Source organism: Canis aureus, chromosome 9 (genome assembly GCF_053574225.1).
Source record: "Canis aureus isolate CA01 chromosome 9, VMU_Caureus_v.1.0, whole genome shotgun sequence".
Taxonomy (NCBI): Eukaryota; Metazoa; Chordata; class Mammalia; order Carnivora; family Canidae; genus Canis; species Canis aureus.
In genome coordinates this window covers 47,737,740-47,760,379 of record NC_135619.1, presented here as the reverse complement: position 1 = coordinate 47,760,379, position 22,640 = coordinate 47,737,740, and the positions used below count along the sequence as shown (strand labels likewise).

The following is a 22,640-nucleotide window of genomic DNA, read 5'->3' as shown; positions in this document are numbered from 1 at the left end:
GTCATTTTGCTTGATGGTGTCCTTTGAAGCTCAAAAGGTTAATTTTTAATAGATTAAAAAGTTCATTTTGTCTATTTTTTCTTTTAAAAATAAAAAATTGTGCTTGTGCTTTTGGTTTCATATCCAAAGAAACATCACCTAACCCAAGATCACAAAGATTTACACCTATGTTCTCTTCTAAGAGTTTTAAAGTTTTAGTTCTTACATTTAGGTCTTTAATCCATTTGAGTAAATTCTTTGTGTGTATAATGTAAGGTAGTGATCCAAATTCATTCTTTGGCGTGTGGCTATCCCATTGTCTCAGCACCATTTGTTGAAAAGACTTTTTTCCTCCACTGAAATATCTTAGTATCCTTGTTGAAAATCAATCTGCCATAAATGTGAGGGCTTATTTCTTGACTATCATTTCTATCCCATTGATCTATTGTCTATATGCTAACACCACACTGTCTTGATTACTATAGCTTTGTTGTAAGCTTTTGGGAATTGTGGGTCCTCCAACTTTGCTCTTCCTTTTTAAGATTGTTTTGGCTATTCTGGATCCCTTGAATTTCTGTATGCAGTTTAAGATCAGTTTGTAAATTTCTGTGAAGAGGTCGTTGGGCTATTAATACAGATTGTGTTGATCTATAGATCAATTTGGGAGGTTAACATCTTAGCAATATCAAATCTTCCAGTTTGTGAATATGGGTTATCTTTCCACTCAGTTAAGTCTTTAATTTCTTTCAGCAATGTTCTGTGGTCTTCAGAGTTTAAGCTCTGTACTTCTTTTGCTAAATTTATTCCTGAGTATTTTATTCTTTCTGGTTATTTTCTTAACTTTATTTTTTTAGAATATATTATTGAAAGTAATTTTTCTGCCTACTTTTACTTTTTTAAATGTGGCTGCTAAAAAATTTAAAATTATGTAGGTGGCTCACATTTTATTTCAGATAGATAATGCTGTTCTAGAATAAAGAGGCTGAGATCAGAGAAAACAAAGGAACACAAAACAATGGTATATATCCAAGGCATTCATGATGCTATGCCTCTGGAGCTACATTTGTGAAACTTTGTGTAGAATTTTTGCCTATTATGGAAATCACTAGTCTTAAAGAGCTTCTGACTGCAATCAGAGACAGCATGTGTAGTCACTTGTCCTTGTTCCACACAGAGGGGATTTAATCGGGTATAACCTGCAAGGTCTTCTGTGACTTCTCAGCCCTTGGGCCTACATAAATGGTAAAAGTGACATTGCCTGAGCCCAGGCTTGAAAAACTAGGAAAGGGGTAAGAAAAGATAGGTAGGTCATGATGACTGTCTCAAATCCTTTTATGTTACATCCAAGAAAAGGAGTAGCAGAGCCTTGCCATTGACCTTGACATTCACTCATCTCTCACCTATTCTGCTCTACCAATTGGTACCCACTCAGGAAAGTCTTCACTGATCTTCCAGGATTGATAAAGATGCCTCTTCCTTCTATGCCCTTGGTGTTTTGTAGCATTTATTACACAGATTTGAAGTTGCCTGTTTATTTTTCTTCCTTCTCTACAGACTCTGAGCTTCTCAAGCAGAGAAAATACTTTGTTAACCTTTGACAAGTGAGGCAATGAATAAATGAATGTGAATGGGTGCTCTGTTCCTTCTTTCTCTAGAAGAGAATAATTTTACAGAATCACTTTTTTTTTTTTTTTTTTTTTTTTTAAAGATAGGTGTTGTTTAAGTGTATTTTGGCCTCGGGGACAGAATATTACATTTGTTGTCAGTAAACTCACCTCGTTCCAGTTCTGGCTTTGTTACTGACGAGCTGTGCGACCTTGAATACTTACCTTCTTGGGACTTGATCCCTCAGCTGTAAGATGAAAGGTTAAACTAGTGAGCTTTAAGATTCTTCCCAGCCCTAATCTGCTGTGAGATGCTGAAAACAGGGCATACTGTTTTCAGCTGCAGGCTTGCTTCCAGACAAGCAATTCAATTGAACAGCTGAGATCCCCAACCTTTTGCAGGGGCCTCCTCCCCCTCCCCCTCCTCCATGTCTTCACAAATATTAATAGCCAAGGGCCTCACTGAGTGTGGTTTTTAATAGAATCCAATTTCGGTCCATTTAGAGTGGGACTTTTCATGCTGACTTGGTAATTTGAACTCTGTCATGCCTGATGGGCTGAATGTATTTTCCCTGGCTATGTGGCCCGCCCTGGGCTGGGTGGAGAGGGCAAGTAGGTATTAGGAGCAAGATACAGGGGCACCTTCATCAGAGCAGCTGCAGATCAGCTGTTTCAGCCTTACAGCCAATTTTGTCTTTCCTGCCCTGAGGCATATAAGTAGGATCCCAGGGCATTGGGAGGAAACAGGCTATGACTACTCTTTCCTGATGGTCACCTTCCTCCTGCAGCCCAGCAGCCACTGGCCTCTGCATGGAACCACAGGAAGAAAACTGGGTTGATCTTTGGGTGTGACTAGAAGACACTTGGTTCTGCATACCAGCAGATTTATTCCATCTGATTGTTGTGGAGTCTCTGACATGTTAGCAGAGTGCATGTGAGAGAGCATGTGTCTTCCTCTGCCCCAACCTCCTAACCAAGTACTCATCCTGTTTGATGAGAGAGTCCTCTGAGGGCCTACAGGAAGTTCCTTCCTTCTAGAGTGCTGGGTGGGAGAATGGAGGATGAACGTAAAGATATTAGCCATAACATCACTGAGGAACCTGGGGCTCAGGAGGAGAAGGGAAAAGAATGTTTATCCTGTGCTTATTCTGTGCAGGGTACTGAGCTAGGAGGCAGTTATTTCTTAATCCTCCCAATGGCCTTTTAAAGAATATAAAATTATTCTCATAAATGCGGGAGGAAAATGAGGATCAGAAAAGTCAAGCAATGGCCTCAAGGTCACACAGCTAGTGGATGTCAAAGCTGGTATTCAAACAAAGCTCCATCCGTCCACTCCAGGAAATCACGTGTTTAAAAATGGTGGAGCTGAGTGCTCTGATTTGTCAGCTGGTCTACCTCACAGCATTCCTTCACTTCGCTGGTTGTCAGAAACACTTTAGGGAGTCAAAAAAGCTATAGTATGTATCTTGAGTATTATCCGTGGGCGTCTGATTCAATGGATCTAAGGCAGAGGCTGAGATTATGTATTTTTAAAAAGCCACTTCAAGTAATTCTGATGTTCTGGAAAGCACAGCCCTGGAGCACGTGGCTTCTCTTAACCCAAGTCTCCCAGGGCTTCTTGGTTCTCAGAAGCACAGAGCCAGTCCAAGCCTGCATTTTTTCCAAGTAACATTTGCCACTGAATCCATTGTTCATTCTATTCCAAGTTCAGGGATCAGCATTTATTGAGCATTTACTGTGTGTCATGCACTGTGCTCAGCATTCTGGCTGCAAAGAATGAATAAACCCCAGTGTCTGCCTTGAGGAACATCTAGGTAGCAGACAAGACAAACATAAACAGGAAGTTCCAATTCCTTGTAGCAAATGCTAGGTAGAGGCAGGTTCATGTTGCTTTGGGAGTACAGACCATGGGGTCAAGGAAAGCTTTCAAGCAGTGATGCCAACTGCTTGAAAACTTGGCCAACTAGGCAGAGGGAACAGCATGGAAAGGCCCAGAGACCCAGAGTCATGGGTTTGGGGAATCACAAGGGGCTGTGCAACAGTGGATTGCAGGGTACCTTTGGAAGAGGATCAGGAGGGGAGCCTGGAAGAGTCAGTGGGAGAAATTACATGGAGGACCTGTGTGTTATGCTGAGCTTAGGCCTTTATTCTAAACATGGTGAGGAGCCACTAAAGATGTTTAAGCTGTGGATGACATAATGAGATTGTGTTTTAGAAGGGGAACTCTGACGGAAACAAGAGGGTGAACCATAGACAGAAGGAGCTGGCAACAGAGATACAAATTAATTGCAGAATTAAGAATTTATGTGTGTCAAAAAGCACCATAAACAAAATTTGAAAGCAAAGCACTTGGAAAGCATTATTTGCAATGTTTCTTGACAAAAATAATATTCTTAATAAAATTACATATTGATAATAAAGGTAAACATACCAATATCAAATAAATAGAAAAATCACAAAGAAACAAGTACAAATGGTCAGTAGGCATTTGAGGATGTTATTCACTAATAGTCAAAGAAGTGTGAGTTCAAATAACATTGACATACTATTATTTTCATACCGGACTGGTAAAGATTTGGTAAGTGACAATACCCACTGTTAGTGAGGTTGCAGGGAACAGGGCACTCTCAAGCCTGAAAATAGGAGAGTGTAAAGTTTAGTACAAACTTTCTGAGGGCAGTTGGCAACATATATCAAAATTCTTAAAGATAGCCAAGCAATTTCCTTCTTGGATTTTATCCCAAGGAAATAGCCATAGGTGTGTGCAAAATTTAGCTATAAGAATGTCTGCTGCAACATTATTTACAATAGAGAATGGGAACAAATGAAATAATCACTAGAAGGAGACCAATTACAAAATGAGAGTCTATCCGCATAATGAGGATGCTGTTGAAAAAGTTTGAGAGACGCACAAAAAATGTTTCGTTCATGATATAGTAAGTGAAGTAGCAAAAGGTGCAAAAAGTGTGTCTGATAGGCTACCATTTGTGACAAAAGAATATATACACATATATTTGAAAATGCGTAAATGTTTCTGGAAGGATGTACAGTACAAGTAATTGGAGGGAAACTAGATGCTGGCAGACAGGGTGGGAAGGAGATTTACTTCTTACTGTAGGGCTTTTTGTCCTTTTTGAATTTTGTATCTGTGTATGTACTACATATCTAAAATATAAATACACATTTTGAAAAGTAAATTACTAAAGAGTATATACAGTGTAATCCAGTTTTTGTAAAAACAAAGCAAAACAAAACTGCATGGCATGTGTACATTTATACCAAAAAGAACTGAAAAATAAGTCCAAAAGAATAGCAATGTTTGTCTTGGGTGATAGGATGACGGGTTGGGGTTTGTCTTTTTCTTCCCCCCACTAAAATTTCTACAATACACATGTGAAGCTTTCATGACAATAGCAAGAAAAGTATAATTTTTTTCCCCAGAGAGTCTATCACAAAAGTCCAAGCAGGAGATGACAAAGCAGGTCAATTCCAGGATTAGTGCTCCAGGTATATTTCAGCAGTGACATCTGCAAACAAAGCGTGTAATTAAATCACAGTCCCTGTTTTGGAGAGGGATGGGAAACAGGAAGCTGGAAGGTCTGCTGAGGTGAATAGACTTGATTTTGCTTAACAGCTTTCTGAAGTCTCTGATGGACAAACACAGCAAATTCAATCACTCCACCCCAAATATCGAACAATACCCCCCAGGCAACTTTTTACTTTGGGATCACTTAACTTTGGGTCACAGTGAATGGATTCCAGTAAGCATGTGTAAGTGAACCACCAGATGGGCAGATGGCCTGTGCCCAGGGTTGTCCTCACCTGGTGCTGGTTTTCCACCTTTCTCTGTAGAGGGATGTTGACAAACTTATCCCCATCTGTCCAGCTCTGCCTCAATTTACTAGCTGAGGCAAGACCTCTCTCTTGCTCCATCTTGGGAATAGCCTGATCTTTCCTGATGGTATGAAGACCAAAGGAAACCCTATTACTCTGAACTGGTTCTGCAGTCCGCCTCTGACCTACCTCATCCTCATCCTTCAGACCCTGACAAGCAGTTTGCCAACTCACAAGCTTTCTGGGCTGGAGGCTTGGGAGCGGGGGAGGGGCAGGGGAGGTTTGCACATCTGCCTATGCTACGTATGCTGCAGGAGGGTTCTGAGTGGGGGACGTGTGGAACCATTCTGGAAGAAGAGAGCAGAGGGAAGGATATGGTAGGGGTGGGGAGAATGTGGCAGCTATAACAGCATTTTCCTTTTCCTCTTCCCCAGAAGTGAGCTATAGGCAAGCAACTGTGGGCCCCTGGATATTTCTAGCACCTTCTTGAAGCCCCGTTGGAAGCCTTTCAGGAGCTATGTGAATATAACCTGGACTGCTGGCTTCTGGGTCCCTCAGCAGTGATTAACTCCTGCAGAGGTAGAACCTCTGATTACACAAAGAACCCATAATTAACTTTGTGTTTCTTTTCAATCTCTACCTATAATTGTGAACCTTCCCCAATGCTGGGGGGGGGGGGGGGGAACCTCTAGGTGGGTTTGGATAGGCGCTGACATCAGAAAGTAGAATGAATAATACACAGAAATAACTTCTAGGTCTCAGTTGTCTTTTTCCTGGCCTGTCACTGCCCTGACCACTAGCGAGTCTGGTGTTAGGGATCTTTTTTAACCTTGGGCTAAATACAGAGGCAGCCCACGTATCATCATTCGCATAGTCAAGGCTCTTCAACTTAATATGCACTGTCCTGCTCTCCAGTGATTGTAACGGCTCAATATAATACTTTGTAGAGCAGCAGCTAACTTTAGCATAGTTAGTAGCTAGAGCTCTGGAGTCAGACAGACCTGGTTCAAACCCTAGCTATGTCACTTAAGGCCATATAACCTTGGGAGAGTTAATGTTTCTGGTTTTCAGTTTCCTTATCCACCTAATGGGAATAGTATCTCACAGGGTAATAGCAGGAAAGAAATGAGATTATACATGTAAGGGTCTGAGGATAGTGCATTTAATAAATGCTAACTATTAACATTATTGCATCTGTATATATTTTAATTTGTACAATATTGTCTCACTAATCACACAAAAAAATACACGAAAGTGCTTTGAAAAATTTAAAGCATCATATAAATTAAAGGTGTCATTGGTGATCTCATATGAGTATTTCTCAACTGTTCCATCTCCTTAAAGACCGGGACTACATCCTATGTCCCACGGCGTATTGCACAATGATAGGCAAACAATAAGCCCTCAGTAAATGTTTCGTATTTGACTGAAGCAACATGGCAGAGCGTAAAGAGCATAGATATCAGGAGACTAGGCTGGGATAAAATTAGTTTAAGGCAGGAGAGCCAGTCTGCAGTATAACTTATTCATTCAACAAATATTTGTTGAACACATTCTATGTGCGAGATATTGAGTCCAGATAATTTCATCAAAGGGAGGCTGTACAAGTTCCCACAAAGCCAAGTCCCTGGGCAGTCTCCACAACGCCAGCCCACTCTAATGCACAAAGGCGGCAGCCAACATTGTTTACCACTGGACAAATGGCCCCTTGCTTTGGGGGAAGCCCCGTCCTGCCTGGCTGTAAGCAGCTCTGACTCAGAGTTGGGGGAGGGAGTGACAGTGAGGGAGCGGGCTGCTTCCCACAGAAATGACAGGAATTGCTGCCTGTTAATTTATTTTTATTTACACTCACTCAGTCCACAGTTCAAAGCCCCAGGCTATACAATGCTCCTTCCCCTAGATGTCCTCTCCCCTCCCCTGCGTCACCTGTGTACGGGCTCAGGCCTTGGCCCGCTTCACCCTGCCCTTCTGCTGTCACAGCTGCCTGCTGGGTGGGAGCACGGGGAGATGGTATGTGTGGTCACCAGAGGGCACTGAGAGTGGGCTTCAATGGCATGTGAATCCTGGCAGTCTCAGATCCCCGAGTGGGGGAGAAGCCAGCAGGGGCGAGACAACAAGTGGAGGGAGGGAGGCAGGGGGCGAGGTTACCGGGGCTGGGCGTGGGGAATCCAGTGTACAAATTCACAAACACCAATGCTTCTGGTGTTTGTCTCATCCCTGGATTTGTCACGGCTGCCTTGAGATGCTCTGGTGTGTCCGGAAGGTGTGGAGGGATCCGGCCCGTGGGCCGCAGCCTCTGGGGTGGTTGTACCTGTCGGGCTCTGTCTCTGTCGGAAGCACTGGCCAAAGTCCAAGCTGCAACAGCACGCTCAGCCCGAGTAAGAGTCCTCTCCAGCTGTCCCTGAAGAAGTTAGGTCCCTCTCTGCAGCGGACTCCCTACCAGAGAGGGGGAGTCTCCATGGCAGGCCACCCGCCAGACCCCAAATCTGCACGTCTCCTTTTCACACAGGGAGCGGACAGATTGTTGAGGGCAGCAGGAGGAAGAAGGAGGAGCCGGAAGAAACGGGGAGAAGGGAACAAACCCCAGGAGAGGCCCTTCACCAGGGGCCGCCTGGAGGTCCCCGCCCTGGCGCACGGCTGCAGCTCCAGCTCCGGCTCCGGCTCCGGCTCCAGCTCCGGCTCCGGCTCCGGCTCCGGCTCCGGCTCCGGCTCCGGCTCCGGCTCCGGCTCCAGCTCCGGCTCCAGGGAGGTGCTGTTACATGGCTTCCTTCTCTCTCTGGGAGCATCTGCTGAGCTTCATCTCCGTCAGCTGGATGTACCGAATCACGTTGGTGTCTGCGAGGAGAGAGAACACCTTAGGGAACACCCGTGGGGGCAACTGTTGGGTCTACGCAGAGTCGGGTCGGAGGTACGTCTGCAGATGGTGGCCCGCTGGGTCCAGGCACGGGAGGGGGCCGCCAGGACTCCGGCCCTCTCCTCCACCGCCCCCTACCAGCTGCAGTCGCTGGGTCCCAGGGGGCAGACAGGAAGGAGAGGAGGGCGGGACTCTGGCTTCCGTCGCTGTAGCAGCCTATACCCCAGTGGCGCTCCATGTGCGCAGCCGGTGGGGACCCTGCTTGGGCTTCGACCTCAGGCACGTCGCCCACTTCTCCGAGCCTCCATTTCTGAACACCCACTTTGTGCTTGTTACCTTCATCCCCTACTTAACCTCATCACAATCCTGCAAGTACGGAGCCTCATCCTGGCCGGGACAGAAGGGAGAACTGAGCCCTCGGGGAGAGTGAGACGCCAGGGAGACGCACGGTTAAGTGGTGCAGCGGACTCTGCAGCCTGCCTCTCCGGGGGAGCATAGCACCTTCTTCATAAAACTGCTGTGAGGATCAGACCAGAAAAGTCTAAAAGGGCTTCATGCCATGAGCAATAAATATTAACTGAATGTAAATTTTTTTAGTTGAAGAGTTTAAAATGACTTTGCTTCCTTGTCTTGGTTTTGTCCTTATCAGTAAGGTCAGGCAACCACCTCACCAGAAACGGAGGTGTTTCCTCCAACTCTAGGCATTAAATTAGTGAGTAGGGCATGGCTGGGTCAGTGGCCTAGCTCTACACACACCCGAATATGAGGGTTACGGGGCCGCCTGGCATGTTATACTTTGGGAAGCAGAAATGAATGCTGGCTAATACTCAAAAATGCCAGGTGTAGCATCCAGAACAGTGCTGGCATATATAGGAGGTGTTCAAGAAAATTCTGTTAAATGAGTCCAGTTCTCAGTCCTCAAGTTGCTTATGTAGAACATAGAACAAATCGATGACACATAAAAATAAAGATATGGGCATTCGTTAAGGATATAGACATGAGTAGACATTCGGATATTTTGCAAACTGATCCTGAAGTTCTTAAATTCTTCTTGGAAGGATAATTACATTTAAAAAAAATCACCTCTGTGAATAACAATGGTAACACCAAGTCACACTCGTTGTTTAAATATTACCTCCTCTGAGGGCAGCCCGGGTAGCTCAGCGGTTTAGTGCCACCTTCAGCCCAGGGCATGATCCTGGAGTCTCAGGATCAAGTCCCACATCGGGCTCCCTGCATGGAGCCTGCTTCTCCCTCTGCCTGTGTCTCTGCCTCTCTCTCTATGTGTGTCTCTCATGAATAAATAAATACAAATCTTTAAAATTAATTAATATTAAATAAATAAATAAATATTACCTCCTCCGAGAAGCTGTTCCTGACCACCTGGCCTAAAACAGCAGCCCCTTTACTCCTGACTCTTTTACTCGGCTTTATTTTCTTCCTAGCACTTACCACGGCTAACTGTAACATTATCTATCTCTCTGTTTGTTTACTGCCCATCTGCCTCCGATATAACATAAACTTCTCGAAGGTGGGAGCTTCCTTTAGTTCACTGCTATCTACCCAGCCCCTAGAATAGTTCCTGACCCATGATAATGACGCTGACCATGATTATGACCCTGCTCATAAATGTCTGTGGAATGAATGAATGGCTGAGCTGGTGGATATGACTTTGAGTGAACGGTCCAGGTAATGCAGACTCTAAGAAACGGGACCTGACCAGAGAAGTCAGAGCATGCCTTCTAGAAGATGCTAAGCTTAGCACCAAGAGTAGCCATTCCTATTCTGTCCTGCCAACTGGAATGTGAGATCCTTACAAGTTAGGGGCTCCATCTTCTCATCTATGTCCTTGGTGCCCAGCACAAATCACGGCACCTAAGAATTCAATATGTAGTTATTAAGTGGAGAAAGCTGGATTCTGGATTGGAAAAAAAACACAAAGAATTCCCTATTCTCTCTGAAAAGGGGTATGCAAGCCCCCCGGGACCCGGACCCCAGGCAGATGCATGGACTGTTGACTCTCCTCATTTCAGGTTCCGGCCCACGCCTGGCCCTGCTGGCCATGACAGCATGCACCACAACGGGAAGGCCTTTGGAGCTGCCAGAGGAGACTGGTGGTACAAAAACAGCAGTTGCCACCTTACCTGTTGGCTGTCGAGTCCTCGCTTCTTTCAGGTAGTAGAGTGCTTTGTCATAGTCTCCCAGGTGGTAGAAGGCCACACCGGACCGGTAAAGGGCCTTAAAGTTCTCTCCTTCCTTCTTCAGGACTTTGAGGCAATACTCCTTGACTCGCTCGTAATTCACCAGCTCAGCCTGGAGCAGGCACGCTATGGACGCAGGGAGAGAGAAGGGAAAATGCTATCAGCACGCCAGACTCTCATTGTCTTTCTGTGGGTCTTTCTCCCTGCCCAGAAAAGATTTAGTAGTGTTGGGGCTTTATGCTGGGGGTACATGCCATGGGATCTGTCATCAAATAAACCAGGGTCTGGGACCCACCTTCAAGCTGTGTGACCTTGAGTGAATTATTTAGCCTTGTATTATAGGTTGAATTGTGTCCTCTCCAAAAAGATGTGTTGGATCCTAACTCCCAGATCAGAATGTGACCTTATTTGGAAACAGGATCTTTATAAAAAGATAATCAAGTTAAAGTAAGGTTGTTGGAATGGGTCCGAATACAATATGAGTGGCATCTTCACTATAGGGGCGCCTGGGTGGCTCAGTCGGTTAAGCGTCTGACTTTGGCTCAGGTCATGGTCTCAGGGTCCTGGGATGGGGCCTGCAACCTGGAATGGGACCTGTGACCTGGGATGGGGCCTGTGTCATTGGGCTCTGCACTCAGCAGGAAGTCTGCTTCTCCCCACCACTCTCACGGTGAGTAGGTCATGAGGGCTGAACTGTCATGATTGGGATTAGCGCTCTTTTAAGAAAGACCTTAGTGAGCTCCCTTTCCCTTGCTCCATGAGAGGACACAGTAAGAAGACGACTGTCTATGAACCAGGAAGCAGATTCCCCCCAGACTCCAAATCTACTACCTTGATCTTGGACTTTCTAGCCTTCAGAACTGTGAGAAATAGTTTGGTTTGAGCCTCCTAAGTCTCTGCTACTGTCATAGCAGCCCAAACAGACTAAGATAAGGGAGAAGTTTGGACAGAAGACGGAAGTACACAGGGGTGACATGATGGGAAGAAACACAGGAAAAAGATGGCCAGCTGAGGCTGGCAGGGGCCCGTGGTGGGGACCCTTCCTATTTTCTATCAGCCACCTTGGAGTAAACCATCTCTTGTTGAAGCTTTCTCTCACCAGCAATCAGCTACGGGGCCAGGAAGCTCGCGAGACCCTGGAGAGTGATGCCCTCTTCCCCTGTGTGCCCAGTGGCCTCCCCTACTTCCCCCAACTCCCTGCCCTGAGCTACGTACCCCTCCATGTGATCACACACATGGTTAGTAGGGATTGAGCAAAGATTGTTATACACATTGGAGGGATTACTAGAAAGGAGGAGGGGAAAAGGCAGGGAAAGGCACTTGTCTGCTTCTTCGAAGTGAATAAAAAGGGACATAGGTGGCATGGGTGCCAGGGTGTCTCAGTTGGTTGAGGTTAAGTGTCTGTCTGCCTTAGGCTCAGGTCATGATTCTGGGGTCCTGGGATCGAACCCTGCGTCAGGCTCCCTGCTCAGTGGAGTCTGCTTCTCCCTCTGCTCCTTCCCTTGCTCATGCTCACTCTCTCTCTCTCTCAAATAAATAAAATCTTTTTTAAGAGAGAGAGAGAGAGAGAGAGACGTAGGAGGCGAAAGTGCTCTTCCCGCCAAGACCAGACTGGGTGGTGGGAGAGAAGGCTGATGCCTGCTCCCTGTGCTCAGATTCCTCCCACGTGGAAGGAGCCGTTCTCTCTTTGGGATAGAAGCAAGTCACTGATTTAAATCTTCAGAGGTCTAACTTCAGCTGTTTTGATCCTTTAAATAACTCCCAGAGATAAGAATTGCTGATTAGGAGATCAGACCTTTCATTGGACATTTTGGGCAAGAAAAAAATACCCACCCACATCCTTTTTGCCGACTGAGGGGGAGGTGAACCACACAGTCTGAAGTTGAAGGTGTGAGAACCAGGAAGTGCAAGAGAATCAGCCCAGATCTAGAAACTGACCCATCAGGTTTCACAGGCCCCAAGGGAGAAAACCAAATAAATAGACAGAAGTGATAGGCTGCTACCCTCCCTGGGCGTGGGCATCTGTGGTCACAGAAAACCCGGATGGGCTGGCAGCCGAGAGTCCATCCCACTGAGCCGATGCCACCAGTTCCCTTTCTTTCCTCTCCTCCCCTCCCTCCACTGTGGGGACCCCTCCCACCCCCAAGCCCTTGGAGCCCACCCTGGGGCTCCACACAGCTCTGCGGATGGGAAGGGGTTTCTGTCAAGAGGTTCTTGTGCAGGAATCTCACTGCTACCTGTGTGGGACTCAGCTCTAACACCTGATCCCAGAACTAAAGGATTTCCTGTCTGGGCTTCCATGTGCCGCATCTGGTGTCCTCTCTGCCCAGGCAGGGCAAACCTCTTCCTGTCCATCTTCAGACAGACACTTCTGTTTGCTGACCTGAGCAGTATAGGAAATGGGCCTTCGTTTCTTTTAAAAACAGCTTTCAATTGCCTAAAATGAGGGTGGGGTGGTGGGGGAAAGGAAGCAAAGAGGCCTGGAAATGGAAAAGATCTTCCTCTCCCAGGGGAAAAGAAAGGCTAGCCATCAAAATCTGGGAATCCTTCATTGAAAATGTTTTGAATTCCCTTGTAGATCCAGATCCTGTGGGAACTGTGGGACCAGGTTTCAGATCTCATGGGAGGTGGGGCCAGGCAGGTTGCAGGGTGTGGGGCCCCTGCTGACACCACAGGCAGAGTCCAGGAAGATGGACAAATCTAGAGTCAGCCTGGGTCCAAATGGGCTGCCGTCCTGAAAGCTGGGCCGGGGGTGGAATCCAGGCAAGACACCTGTGGTGCCAGCCAGAGCTCTTAAGAGGGTCTGAGATGGAGACGGTAAGAAACAATCTGGAAAGCTACCCTCAGCCCTACCTATAGGTGATTTTTAGATGCCCCTGTAGTTTGGGTGGGGAACTATTTGGGGTTCATGTAACAAGCCCAAGGGAGAGGTAAGATGGGATGTTTATAGGCACATCCTTAGAGTGGAGAAAGTTCAGGAGAGGTTGACTGGCAGTCTCCTGATGTTCCTTCTGCATCCCTATGTCCACTCCCCAGAGCCCATGGGCTGTGGTCACATAATCCCCTTGCCCTTGCTTCCCCTCACTGGTTAATCCCTCAGCCTATGTCAGAGGTGGTGCTCAGTACCTTACTTGTACTATGTCTTTGCATCTTCACGGTAACTATGAAACAGGTTCTATTTTGATGCTTCTTTTGTAGATGATGAAACCCATTCCAGAGAATTTAAGTAACCTGCTCAAAGTCACTCAAGTAGGGTGGAAGAATTATGATATCTATCCCTTTCTGCCAGGATCTCCAGACTATTCTCTTGACCATGGGTATCTGTGGATCTGTGCCTGAAGCCTTCCAAAAGCCATGTAACCCCCGGTGAAAGCCACATCACCTGCGTAAACTTTCTCTGTGTTCCAGGGTCGACAAAGTGAAAAAGCAATAGCTAACTTCACGGGGACCCTGTACAGAGTGCTGGGGTCAGTGTTGAGCCGAAGGCTCCGTTCTGTCCTGGAGCTAACAGGCTGGTGGGGAAGGTAGATGTTCTATTATCTCGAATATTCCCATGTGCCAAGACTGAGAAGGAGAAGGGAAGAGAGGGAGTATACTGAGGAGGGGCCCTCAACCAACATAAAGTATCATGGGAGGGCATCATAGAAGAAGCGGTATTTAAGCAGGGCTCTGAAGACTGAATGTTTCTCAACCTTAGCACTCTAAACATTTTAGGCTGGGGAACTTTTTGTAATAGGGGGATGCCCCATGACATCCCTGGCTTCTATCTACTAGATGCCAGTTGTGACAACCAAAAATATGTGTCTAGATATTGCAAAATGTCCTGTGGGGGGACAGTGATCTAGGTGGAAAGGAGCAAAAGATTTCTAGGCAGAACCAATAGAGAAAGAGGTTGGAGCAGGGGGCGGGGGGTAGAATGACTTATTCAAGGAGTTTTGAGGAACCATGCCTGACTGGAGCAGAGAGACTGAAGGGAAGGGTAAAAGGGAGGGAAGTTGGAAAAACAAGAGGAGACCAGGACACCCAGACCCCTCTGGTCCATGGTGACGATCTAGGACTTTATTCTTAGTCACTCTGAGATGATGAAATGGTTTCTCTAGGTTGATTCAAGTGGAGGCAGAAAGACAGGAGAGAGGCATAGGTTTAAGAGGCATCTAGGAGACAGAATTGACTAGCATTAGGGAACCTCTGAAATATTTTCCCTCCACTGTTACATTCATGTGGTTAGAGCCCTTCATTCAAGAGGGCTTACTTAGACTGCCATTTTGGATTCACTGATGATTCAGAAATTTATTCCACATTGTTGTAACCTAGTCTGTATTTGAATTAAGGTTTATGTACACAGTCTATGTGCTCTGCTATATGGAATGGATCAATATTTTAAAGAGTACTAGGCTGGGAATCAGAAGAGCTAAATTCTAGCCCCACCTTTGCCACTAGCCAACAGTACGAAAATCACTTTCCCTTTCTGGGCCTCAGTTTCCTAGTTATAAAAGGGGGGACCTTCACTTGGCTGAATAATCTCTACTCTCCATTTCAATCTAACAGCCTATGAATACAAATGCTGGCCACGTAATAGAAGGACGACATTGTTTCACTGGTTCCCTTTCAAAAGGAATTCTGTTCTCCCTACTACTTATGGTGAGGCATCTTCTGTTGGGGATGACACTCAGAACTTGTAGGGTAGTGATCAAAAGGGTTTCTGTAAGACAATTTTCCCTCTACATGGAGCCTGTTTTTGGTATTGGTTTTGGTTTTGGTTTCGCATAGAGATTCCCAAGGCCAGGCTCTGGGGCAAGATCTTCCCAGAAGGAAGTAAGCTCTGCCTCTGTCAGTGTCTCAGCAGAGGAGGCTATGAATTTGGGAAGGCAGGTCTCATGCTGGATGGAGAGGGAGCTTGTTCTCACGTATGGCCTCAACTTTGGGTATATATATTTGGATTCAAAGATGTAGTCATTCGGTGGCAGAAGGGGTACAAAATGGGGAGACATGTCCACAGCGGACATGTGAAGATGGGCCTGGGCTTCCAGACAACCATATTTGGAAGCCCTTTTGAGAGAAATGTTATTAACCTTCTGGTCTCTGGGACTTTCAATGTGTTTAAATAAATGCTACAGCTTGGAATCAGCCAAGCTATGAAGAATTTAGAGAAGCTTACAGTCATGGGTGAGAAAAGGTCCTAGAAGAGAAAAGCCTTCCCCAAGCTTGCAATGGGGACAGACGTGGTGGACAGTGAAAGTTACAGGAGAAAGTTAAATTTGGGGCAGCCCCGGTGGCGCAGCGGTTTGGCGCTGCCTGTAGCCCGGGGTGTGATCCTGGGTACACGGGATCGAGTCCCACATCGGGCCTCCTGCATGGAGCCTGCTTCTCCCTCTGCCTGTGTCTCTGCCTCTCTCTTGTTCTCTCTGAATAAATAAATAAATAAATAAATAAATAAATAAATCTTTAAAAAAAAAAAAGAAAGTTAAATTTGGGGGCAAGAATTGGGCTGTAAATGTCTAATGATCCTTTGTACATGGAGAATCTTCCACTGTGAATCTTGGGTGGTTAGGGCATGGTTTTATGAAAGGAGCTGGTGGTCTTCCTTAGCTCCACAAAGGGAATCCATGGTAGGAAAGGCTAGAGAATCAGCAACTGAGAACCCTGCTGCACAGTCATGTACTCGGGACAGTGGAAATCATATGTTTGACGTTCCCCAAAGTAGCCACACTGAGACCTCAGGCTAAAACATGTCAGGTTCTACTGGCTCTGGCACCTGCTTTGTTTTTGTTTTTCCTGGTACACACAAGGCATAGTGACTGCCTGGGCAAAATGCCACTCACTGGCATGAGATGAAGGGAAGCTGGATGAGAGGAGGAAGAACAAGTTCATGCAGCCATTGGTTTTCTTCTTACAACTGATTCGCTATAGTTGCCCCGCTGCCCAGAAGGGAAAAATGAGCTGGATGGGCGGGAAGGAAAGACCAGACTGGGGCCAGGAGAAGGAGGTTGCCTCATTTTGCGGGTTGAATTGTGTCCTCCCCAAAAGAGATGTTGAAGTCCTCATTCTCAGTATCTTAGAATATGATCCTATTTGGAGTAAAGGTCTTTACAGAGATAACGAAGTCAACATGAGGTCACTAGAATGGGCCTTAATTCAATACAGTTGGCTTCTTTATACAAAGGAGAAATTTGGACAGAGACACACACATATAGGAAAGACGATGTGAAAAGACATAGGTAAAAGGTGGCCATCTATAAGCCAAGGAACACTAGGCTACCAGAAGCTAGGAGAAAGGCATGGAACAGACTCTCCCTCACAGCTCTCAGAAAGAACCAGCCTACATACCTTGACCTTGGACTCCTAGCCTCCAAAACCGTTAACAACAGCCTTCTGTTATTTTAAGCCAGTTTGTGGTGCTTTATTATGGCAACCTTAGGAAACTAATACACTGTGCCGGTTATTCCTTCGAGAGGTGGGCTCAGGAAGTGGCTATCACATTACTTGGGGGAAAATTTCTCAAAAGTGGGTAAAATCTTTGGTTTTCAGTTTTATTTTAAGGAGCAATGGCATAGTAGTAAAGTGGATGGAATTTGAATCTGGATGTAGGTAACACTCAGAATATTTAACAACTGGAACAGGTCATAGCCAAACCAAAGAGGCATATAATATTGTGCCAGTTCTGGGGTGTCCTGGCTGAACATCAATTGCGGATCTGGAGATACAGTCCTGGGCTGTGGTCCAAGCTCTGCCACCTACTAGCCCAGGCCGTTGGGCATGTTACTTAATCTCCCTTGGCCTCATTCTTCTCATGTATTAAATAGAGATAATAATACCTATTTTCTGGGAACTCTTGTGAGGATAAAATGAGATAATTCATGTATGTTATATGCTTCACACAGTGCTGGGCACAGAAACGGATTCTGATAAATGCTAGCTCTTTAAGAAACCATTTGTCAAACATGGTTTCCCCAGCAACAATGTACATTCGCAGGAGAGAATCTCCATTTTGAGTCCTACATGCAGTGTGTGATACATACACAGAGCTAAAGCATGATTTAAAAGCAAATTTTCAAGAGTAGGTCAGAGACATTGTGGTGGGTGATTTAGAGGGTCTTCCTATGGCAGAGCAATGGGAATTTGGCCTGTGTGGTGAAATGACAGAAATTATACTTGTGAGGCTCCAAATCCAGGACTGCAATGACCCACCCATGAAAGTGCTGGTTTTCCCCTCTACACACATAAATGATTGCATTCAGGGTTCTGAAAACAACTCTCTTCTTTTGATTTCTCATTTTTGTTTCATGATCGAGGGTGTACATAAACTCACATTTGCTCCAAGTGTTACCCAAACCTAGGTTTGATGCTTGGCATTACCTATCAGTTTTCTTTTCAAAGGTGTATTTTTTCTATTGGGAGCATGTGGGTACATGCAGAGAATATGACAAAAGTAGCTTTGCAGGGATCCCTGGGTGGCGCAGCGGTTTGACGCCTGCCTTTGGCCCAGGGCGCGATCCTGGAGACCCGGGATCAAGTCCCACATCGGGCTCCCGGGGCATGGAGCCTGCTTCTCCCTCTGCCTGTGTCTCTGCCTCTCTCTCTCTCTCTCTCTCTCTCTCTCTCTCTCTGTGTGACTATCATAAATAAATAAAAATTTTTTAAAAAGTAGCTTTGCAGCCAGAAAAGTGGACTTAAAGGAAGGCATGAAGAGGGGCTCGGGTCTATTCTCACTTACACATGAAACAGCCCTGAGTTAACAGGTGGTTCTACCCTCAGCTCTCTACACCCCCCAACAGCAAAGAGTAGTGCTGCTGCCCACACCTGCACCTGCTCCCTCACTGCAAACAGATGAATGGGCTCCATGGTCAGTAACTGGCTGACATCTTTATGGATGGGGAGGGGATGGACCCAAAGTAGCTGAGCTCCTCTGGGAGAGAGGTAGGAGAGGTAGGAGCTCTAAACACCAGCAATGGCAGGAAAGTTAATAGGCCTAGATCTTGACTCTATAGGGCGTTAGAGAATCTGGGAGGGAAGAGGAAAGTATTTTTAGCAGAGAAATTGCTGGCCAGTTTCAGAGCCTCTGAGCTAGCTGATTCAAGACAATGTCCCTGGCACTGGCATTCATGCGAGTGTCCTTGGGTTAAGACACCTCACCTCTCAGGACTGAACTTGCAAGTGCATAAACATAAAGATCATTATGGTTGCTATCCACCTTTTCCTTGAAGGCTTGCTAGCAGGATGAAAAATTCTGACATCTGATGAGAACCCTCGAGACAAATGTTTCACATTAAATCATCTGTGGAAACTTGTTTAACACGGAGATCCTGGACCATATGCCCAGTCATGCAGGTTCCAAAGGAATAGGGTGGAGCTCACTAATACACATTTTTCAGTGGGCACCTGCAGGGGCCCTTTACCTCCTGAGCTGGTAGTTTACGTTCTAGCATTTTGGATATTAGTTTCTTAAGGACCATGTAGTTGGTTAAACCTTGAGAACCCAGCACAGCCGTGAGGAGTTCGAGGATTACCCACGAGGCCAGACAGGTCCCAGATGGCCAAGTCCTAGAGCTGGAAAAAATCTGCACATGTGGGAAAATAATTGTTCTCAGACAGATGATCAGCTGGTGACATTTTGTTTTTTTCTCTTCCTAGTGATTAGAGATTTCTGACTGGAGGACAGAAGCCCAGGCCAAGGAAATGGGGAAACACAGCAGAAGGCTAAGATGCTCCATGATGAGCTCAAGAGAATCTAGCCTTGTACCAGTGGGCAGTGTTCCTCAATCCTTCTAGAAAGATAATAAGAGTAAGAGCAGAAAACTTTTATTAAGCATGAATGGGCCAGGCACCATTCTAAGCATTAACTCATTTCTTCTTGATAACAATCTAAGAGGTAGGTTCTAGTATCTTGTCCATTTTCTAGATTGGGAACCTGAAGCCCAAGGAAGTTCAGTCACTTGCTCAAGGTCACAAAGTGACTAAGTGTCAGGGCCAAGGTTTGAACCTAAGCCATCTGGCACCTGAGACTGTGCTCCTGAGCATTACACACACTGCCCTCCTAGTATGCTCAGCTGCCTGTAATTTATTTTATTTTATTTTTTTAAAAGATTTATTTATTTATGATAGACATAGAGAGAGAGAGAGGCAGACACACAGGCAGAGGGAGAAGCAGTCTCCATACCGGAAGCCCGACGTGGGACTCGATCCCAGGACTCCAGGATCGCGCCCTGGGCCAAAGGCAGGCGCGAAATTGCTGAGCCACCCAGGGATCCCCTGTAATGAATTTTAACTCATCTCCTTCATTGGACAGATTTAAGGCATGAGTTTTGCTTCTCATGAGACATAACTGTGAGGCCTTGACAGCGCCAAACTGTGCTCACTTGATATGTCTACTTCTCATCTGGAATCTTCCTATATAACTCTCTAGATCTAGAACAGTCTACACTACTTGTTTCTCTGTATCAAAAGGGAAAACAAACAAACAAAACCAAGTGCAGAGTTTCCACCAAGGCTTTTTTTTTAAGTTCTAAAACCACCAGCATCTCCAATTCCATCGAGAGCCTACTGTTATCCTAATACGGTTGACATGACAGGTCTCTGGTTTCTTCCTGAAACAACCCCTACCTTAGCTGGTGTTTGTAAAACTAATCCCCACAGTATTATTTTTTAATTGAAATTTTTGTGGAGAGAACTGTAGATTCACATACAGTTGAAAGAAATAATACAAAAGCTCCCCTGTACACTTTACCCAGTCTTTCCCAAATGGTAACATCTTATAAAACTATAGTGTAATATATTAACATAACATTGACACTGATACAATCCACAGGTTGATTTTTACAGCTTTATTTGTATGATTTTTACAGCTTTACTTGTATTCGTGTGTGTGTGTTTAGTTATATACCATCTTATCATAAATGTAGATTCCTCTATATACCTCCAAAGTTAAGTTATGAAGCAGTTCCATTACCTCAAGCATCTCTCCTACTGCCCTTTTAGAACCACATCCATGTCCCTCCTGTATCCCTAACTCCTCTTTAACCCCTGACAACCACTAGTCTATTCTCCATCTCGAAAATTTTGTCATTTCAAAGTATTACATAAAGGGAATCGTACAGTGTGAAGTCTTTGAGAACCAGCTTTTTTTTTTTCACTCTGCATAATCCCCTTGAGATACATCCAAGTTGTTGCATGGATCAATAGTTCATTCCTTTTACTGCTGAGTAGTATTCCACACTGTGGGTGTAACCATCGTCTGACCATTCACCTGATGAAGGACATCTGGACTGTTCCTGCTTTTTTTTTTTTTTTTTTTTGGCTAATGTGAATAATGCTGCTATGACAGCTTTCATTTCCCTGGGACAAATGCCCAAGAGTGCAGTTCCTGGGTCATGAGGGAAAGCATTCAATCTGTCATCATTTAGCATGGTGTTAGCTTTCGTTGTTTTGTAGATGCTCTTTATCAAGATCAGCTAATTTCCTTCTATTTCTAACTTGCTGGGAAATTACTGTTTTCCTAGTACCTGATGATAGTGGTTTCATGTTGGGTAGTCTTTTTCCAATGAGGTCAGATCTACAGGTACAATCATCAAATTAAGCCTTTAGTTTTCCAAAGAATATAATTATTTTTCATAGTCACAAACTCAGATCATGCCTATCATTGCAGTTATTCATGAAATTTGTCTTCTTTGCCCTTCCAGACAAGCATCTGTAGGGCATCTTTTTGGGGGTTTTTTGTTTGTTTTTTTTTTAAGTAGACTCCATCATGGAGCCTAATGTAGGGCTCGAACCCATGATCCTGAGATCAAGACTTGAGCCAAGATCAAGAGTCGACATTTCACCAACTGAGCCACCCAGGCACTCCTTGTAGGGCATCTTTAAATCACCACACAGCAAAATGGCATCATTGTGGTTTGCATACATTGTATGCTCAATAAGTAGCAACACCTAACATTTGTATATTGTTTTCTAACTCACTTGACCTTCATGATGACTATGGGAAATAGATATTATTAGCCCTGCTTCTAGAAGCTGAGGCTTAAGGAAGTTTAGTGACCTGCTAAGACCATCTAACTTGTAATGAAAGAGCCAGTGTTATCTAAACCCAAGTCCCATGTTGGTTCCACTCCAGCTGAGCTGGTGATAAAGAATGGAAACCTGGACTCCATGATTTCTAAGGGTCTTTTCTGAGTCCAGTGCCCCGAGAAGCTCTAAGAGCAGGAAGACGGCAGTATCCATTCATACCAGACTTGCCCAGCCTGGTGCCCAGGCAAGAGTTCTCTACTGATGCCTCAGCTCCCCCTTCCAGGAGTCATGTGGCTCTGTCTAGTGGGCTAAACCTCCTCCGATTCCATTCACATTCACTTCTGACCTTCTGTTTTTCCAGTCCATCACATGCTTATTTGATTCAAACAAACATTGCCAATGATTTCTTTTGTTTTCCTTGTTTAGCAACACTGTTTTTGGAGATGTCTACTTTGCCCACCCTTTGAGTTCATCACATGGATGTCGCCAGCATTCAAGAACCAGGGATGCTGCATCCCTCCGACCATCACCACACAATGTTGGGCAGAGGCTCTTAGTAAACTTATTTGATAAAGAGTCATTCATCATGGCCTATGCCTGGGGCTTCATAAGGAAAACAGAGAACGTTGAAAAGATACTGATATTTTTAAGGAACTAATATTCTTCCTTTTCACCCTCTTTTGGCCAGCACTGAGGTGGCAAACTGGCAGGTGAGAGAGTTAAAGTGAAAAACCCACTGAAGATCCTATATGTTGAAGGCTCATGTTGACAGTCCTTTTGGAGATATCAGAGTCTGCTCAACAGAGTTGTAAAGCCAGAGCCTGAGGTCCCTTCCTGTTGTTGATGCCCATCAGATGCCACTGTTCGTGAAAGAAGCACCTGGGTGCTATGGCAGTGTGCTTACGATTTTTCCCCCCTGGCCCCAAGCTCTCACTCTTGACCTCATTGTGATACACACAGAGACAAAGAAGTAGAAGGAAGAAGGTAGGACATGATTACTGCATATTGGAGTCTTCATTAATGCCCTTTTGTTGGGTTAGAATTGGAATGGGAGATGGCCAGCTGGGCCATTTGTAATGTGATGATGAATATATACGCAGCAACAGAAGAAACCCATTGCCCAAAATTATCTTTATGTGGCTGGCTCTGGCCAAGATACATGTCATG

The 22,640-nt window shown here is 45.3% G+C and overlaps 1 protein-coding gene and 1 long non-coding RNA gene across 2 annotated transcripts in view; one reads left to right on the top strand and one right to left on the bottom strand.

The window, feature by feature from the left end:
* Window positions 1–3,865: 3,865 nt before the first annotated feature.
* The window catches only part of TTC9 (tetratricopeptide repeat domain 9), a 33,877-nt gene continuing 15,102 nt past the window's right edge, over window positions 3,866–22,640 (bottom strand). The window contains exons 2-3 of the mRNA XM_077909810.1: window positions 10,416–10,598; window positions 3,866–8,252 (exon numbers count right to left, since the gene is read on the bottom strand). Of these exons, the coding sequence (XP_077765936.1) occupies window positions 8,173–8,252; window positions 10,416–10,598 (263 nt within the window). The 3' untranslated portion in view covers window positions 3,866–8,172. The remainder of the gene's footprint in view (window positions 8,253–10,415; window positions 10,599–22,640) is intronic.
* Window positions 7,495–10,773, top strand: LOC144320834 (uncharacterized). The gene is made up of 2 exons (XR_013386465.1): window positions 7,495–8,325; window positions 10,305–10,773. It is a non-coding gene; the product is annotated as an uncharacterized LOC144320834 (long non-coding RNA).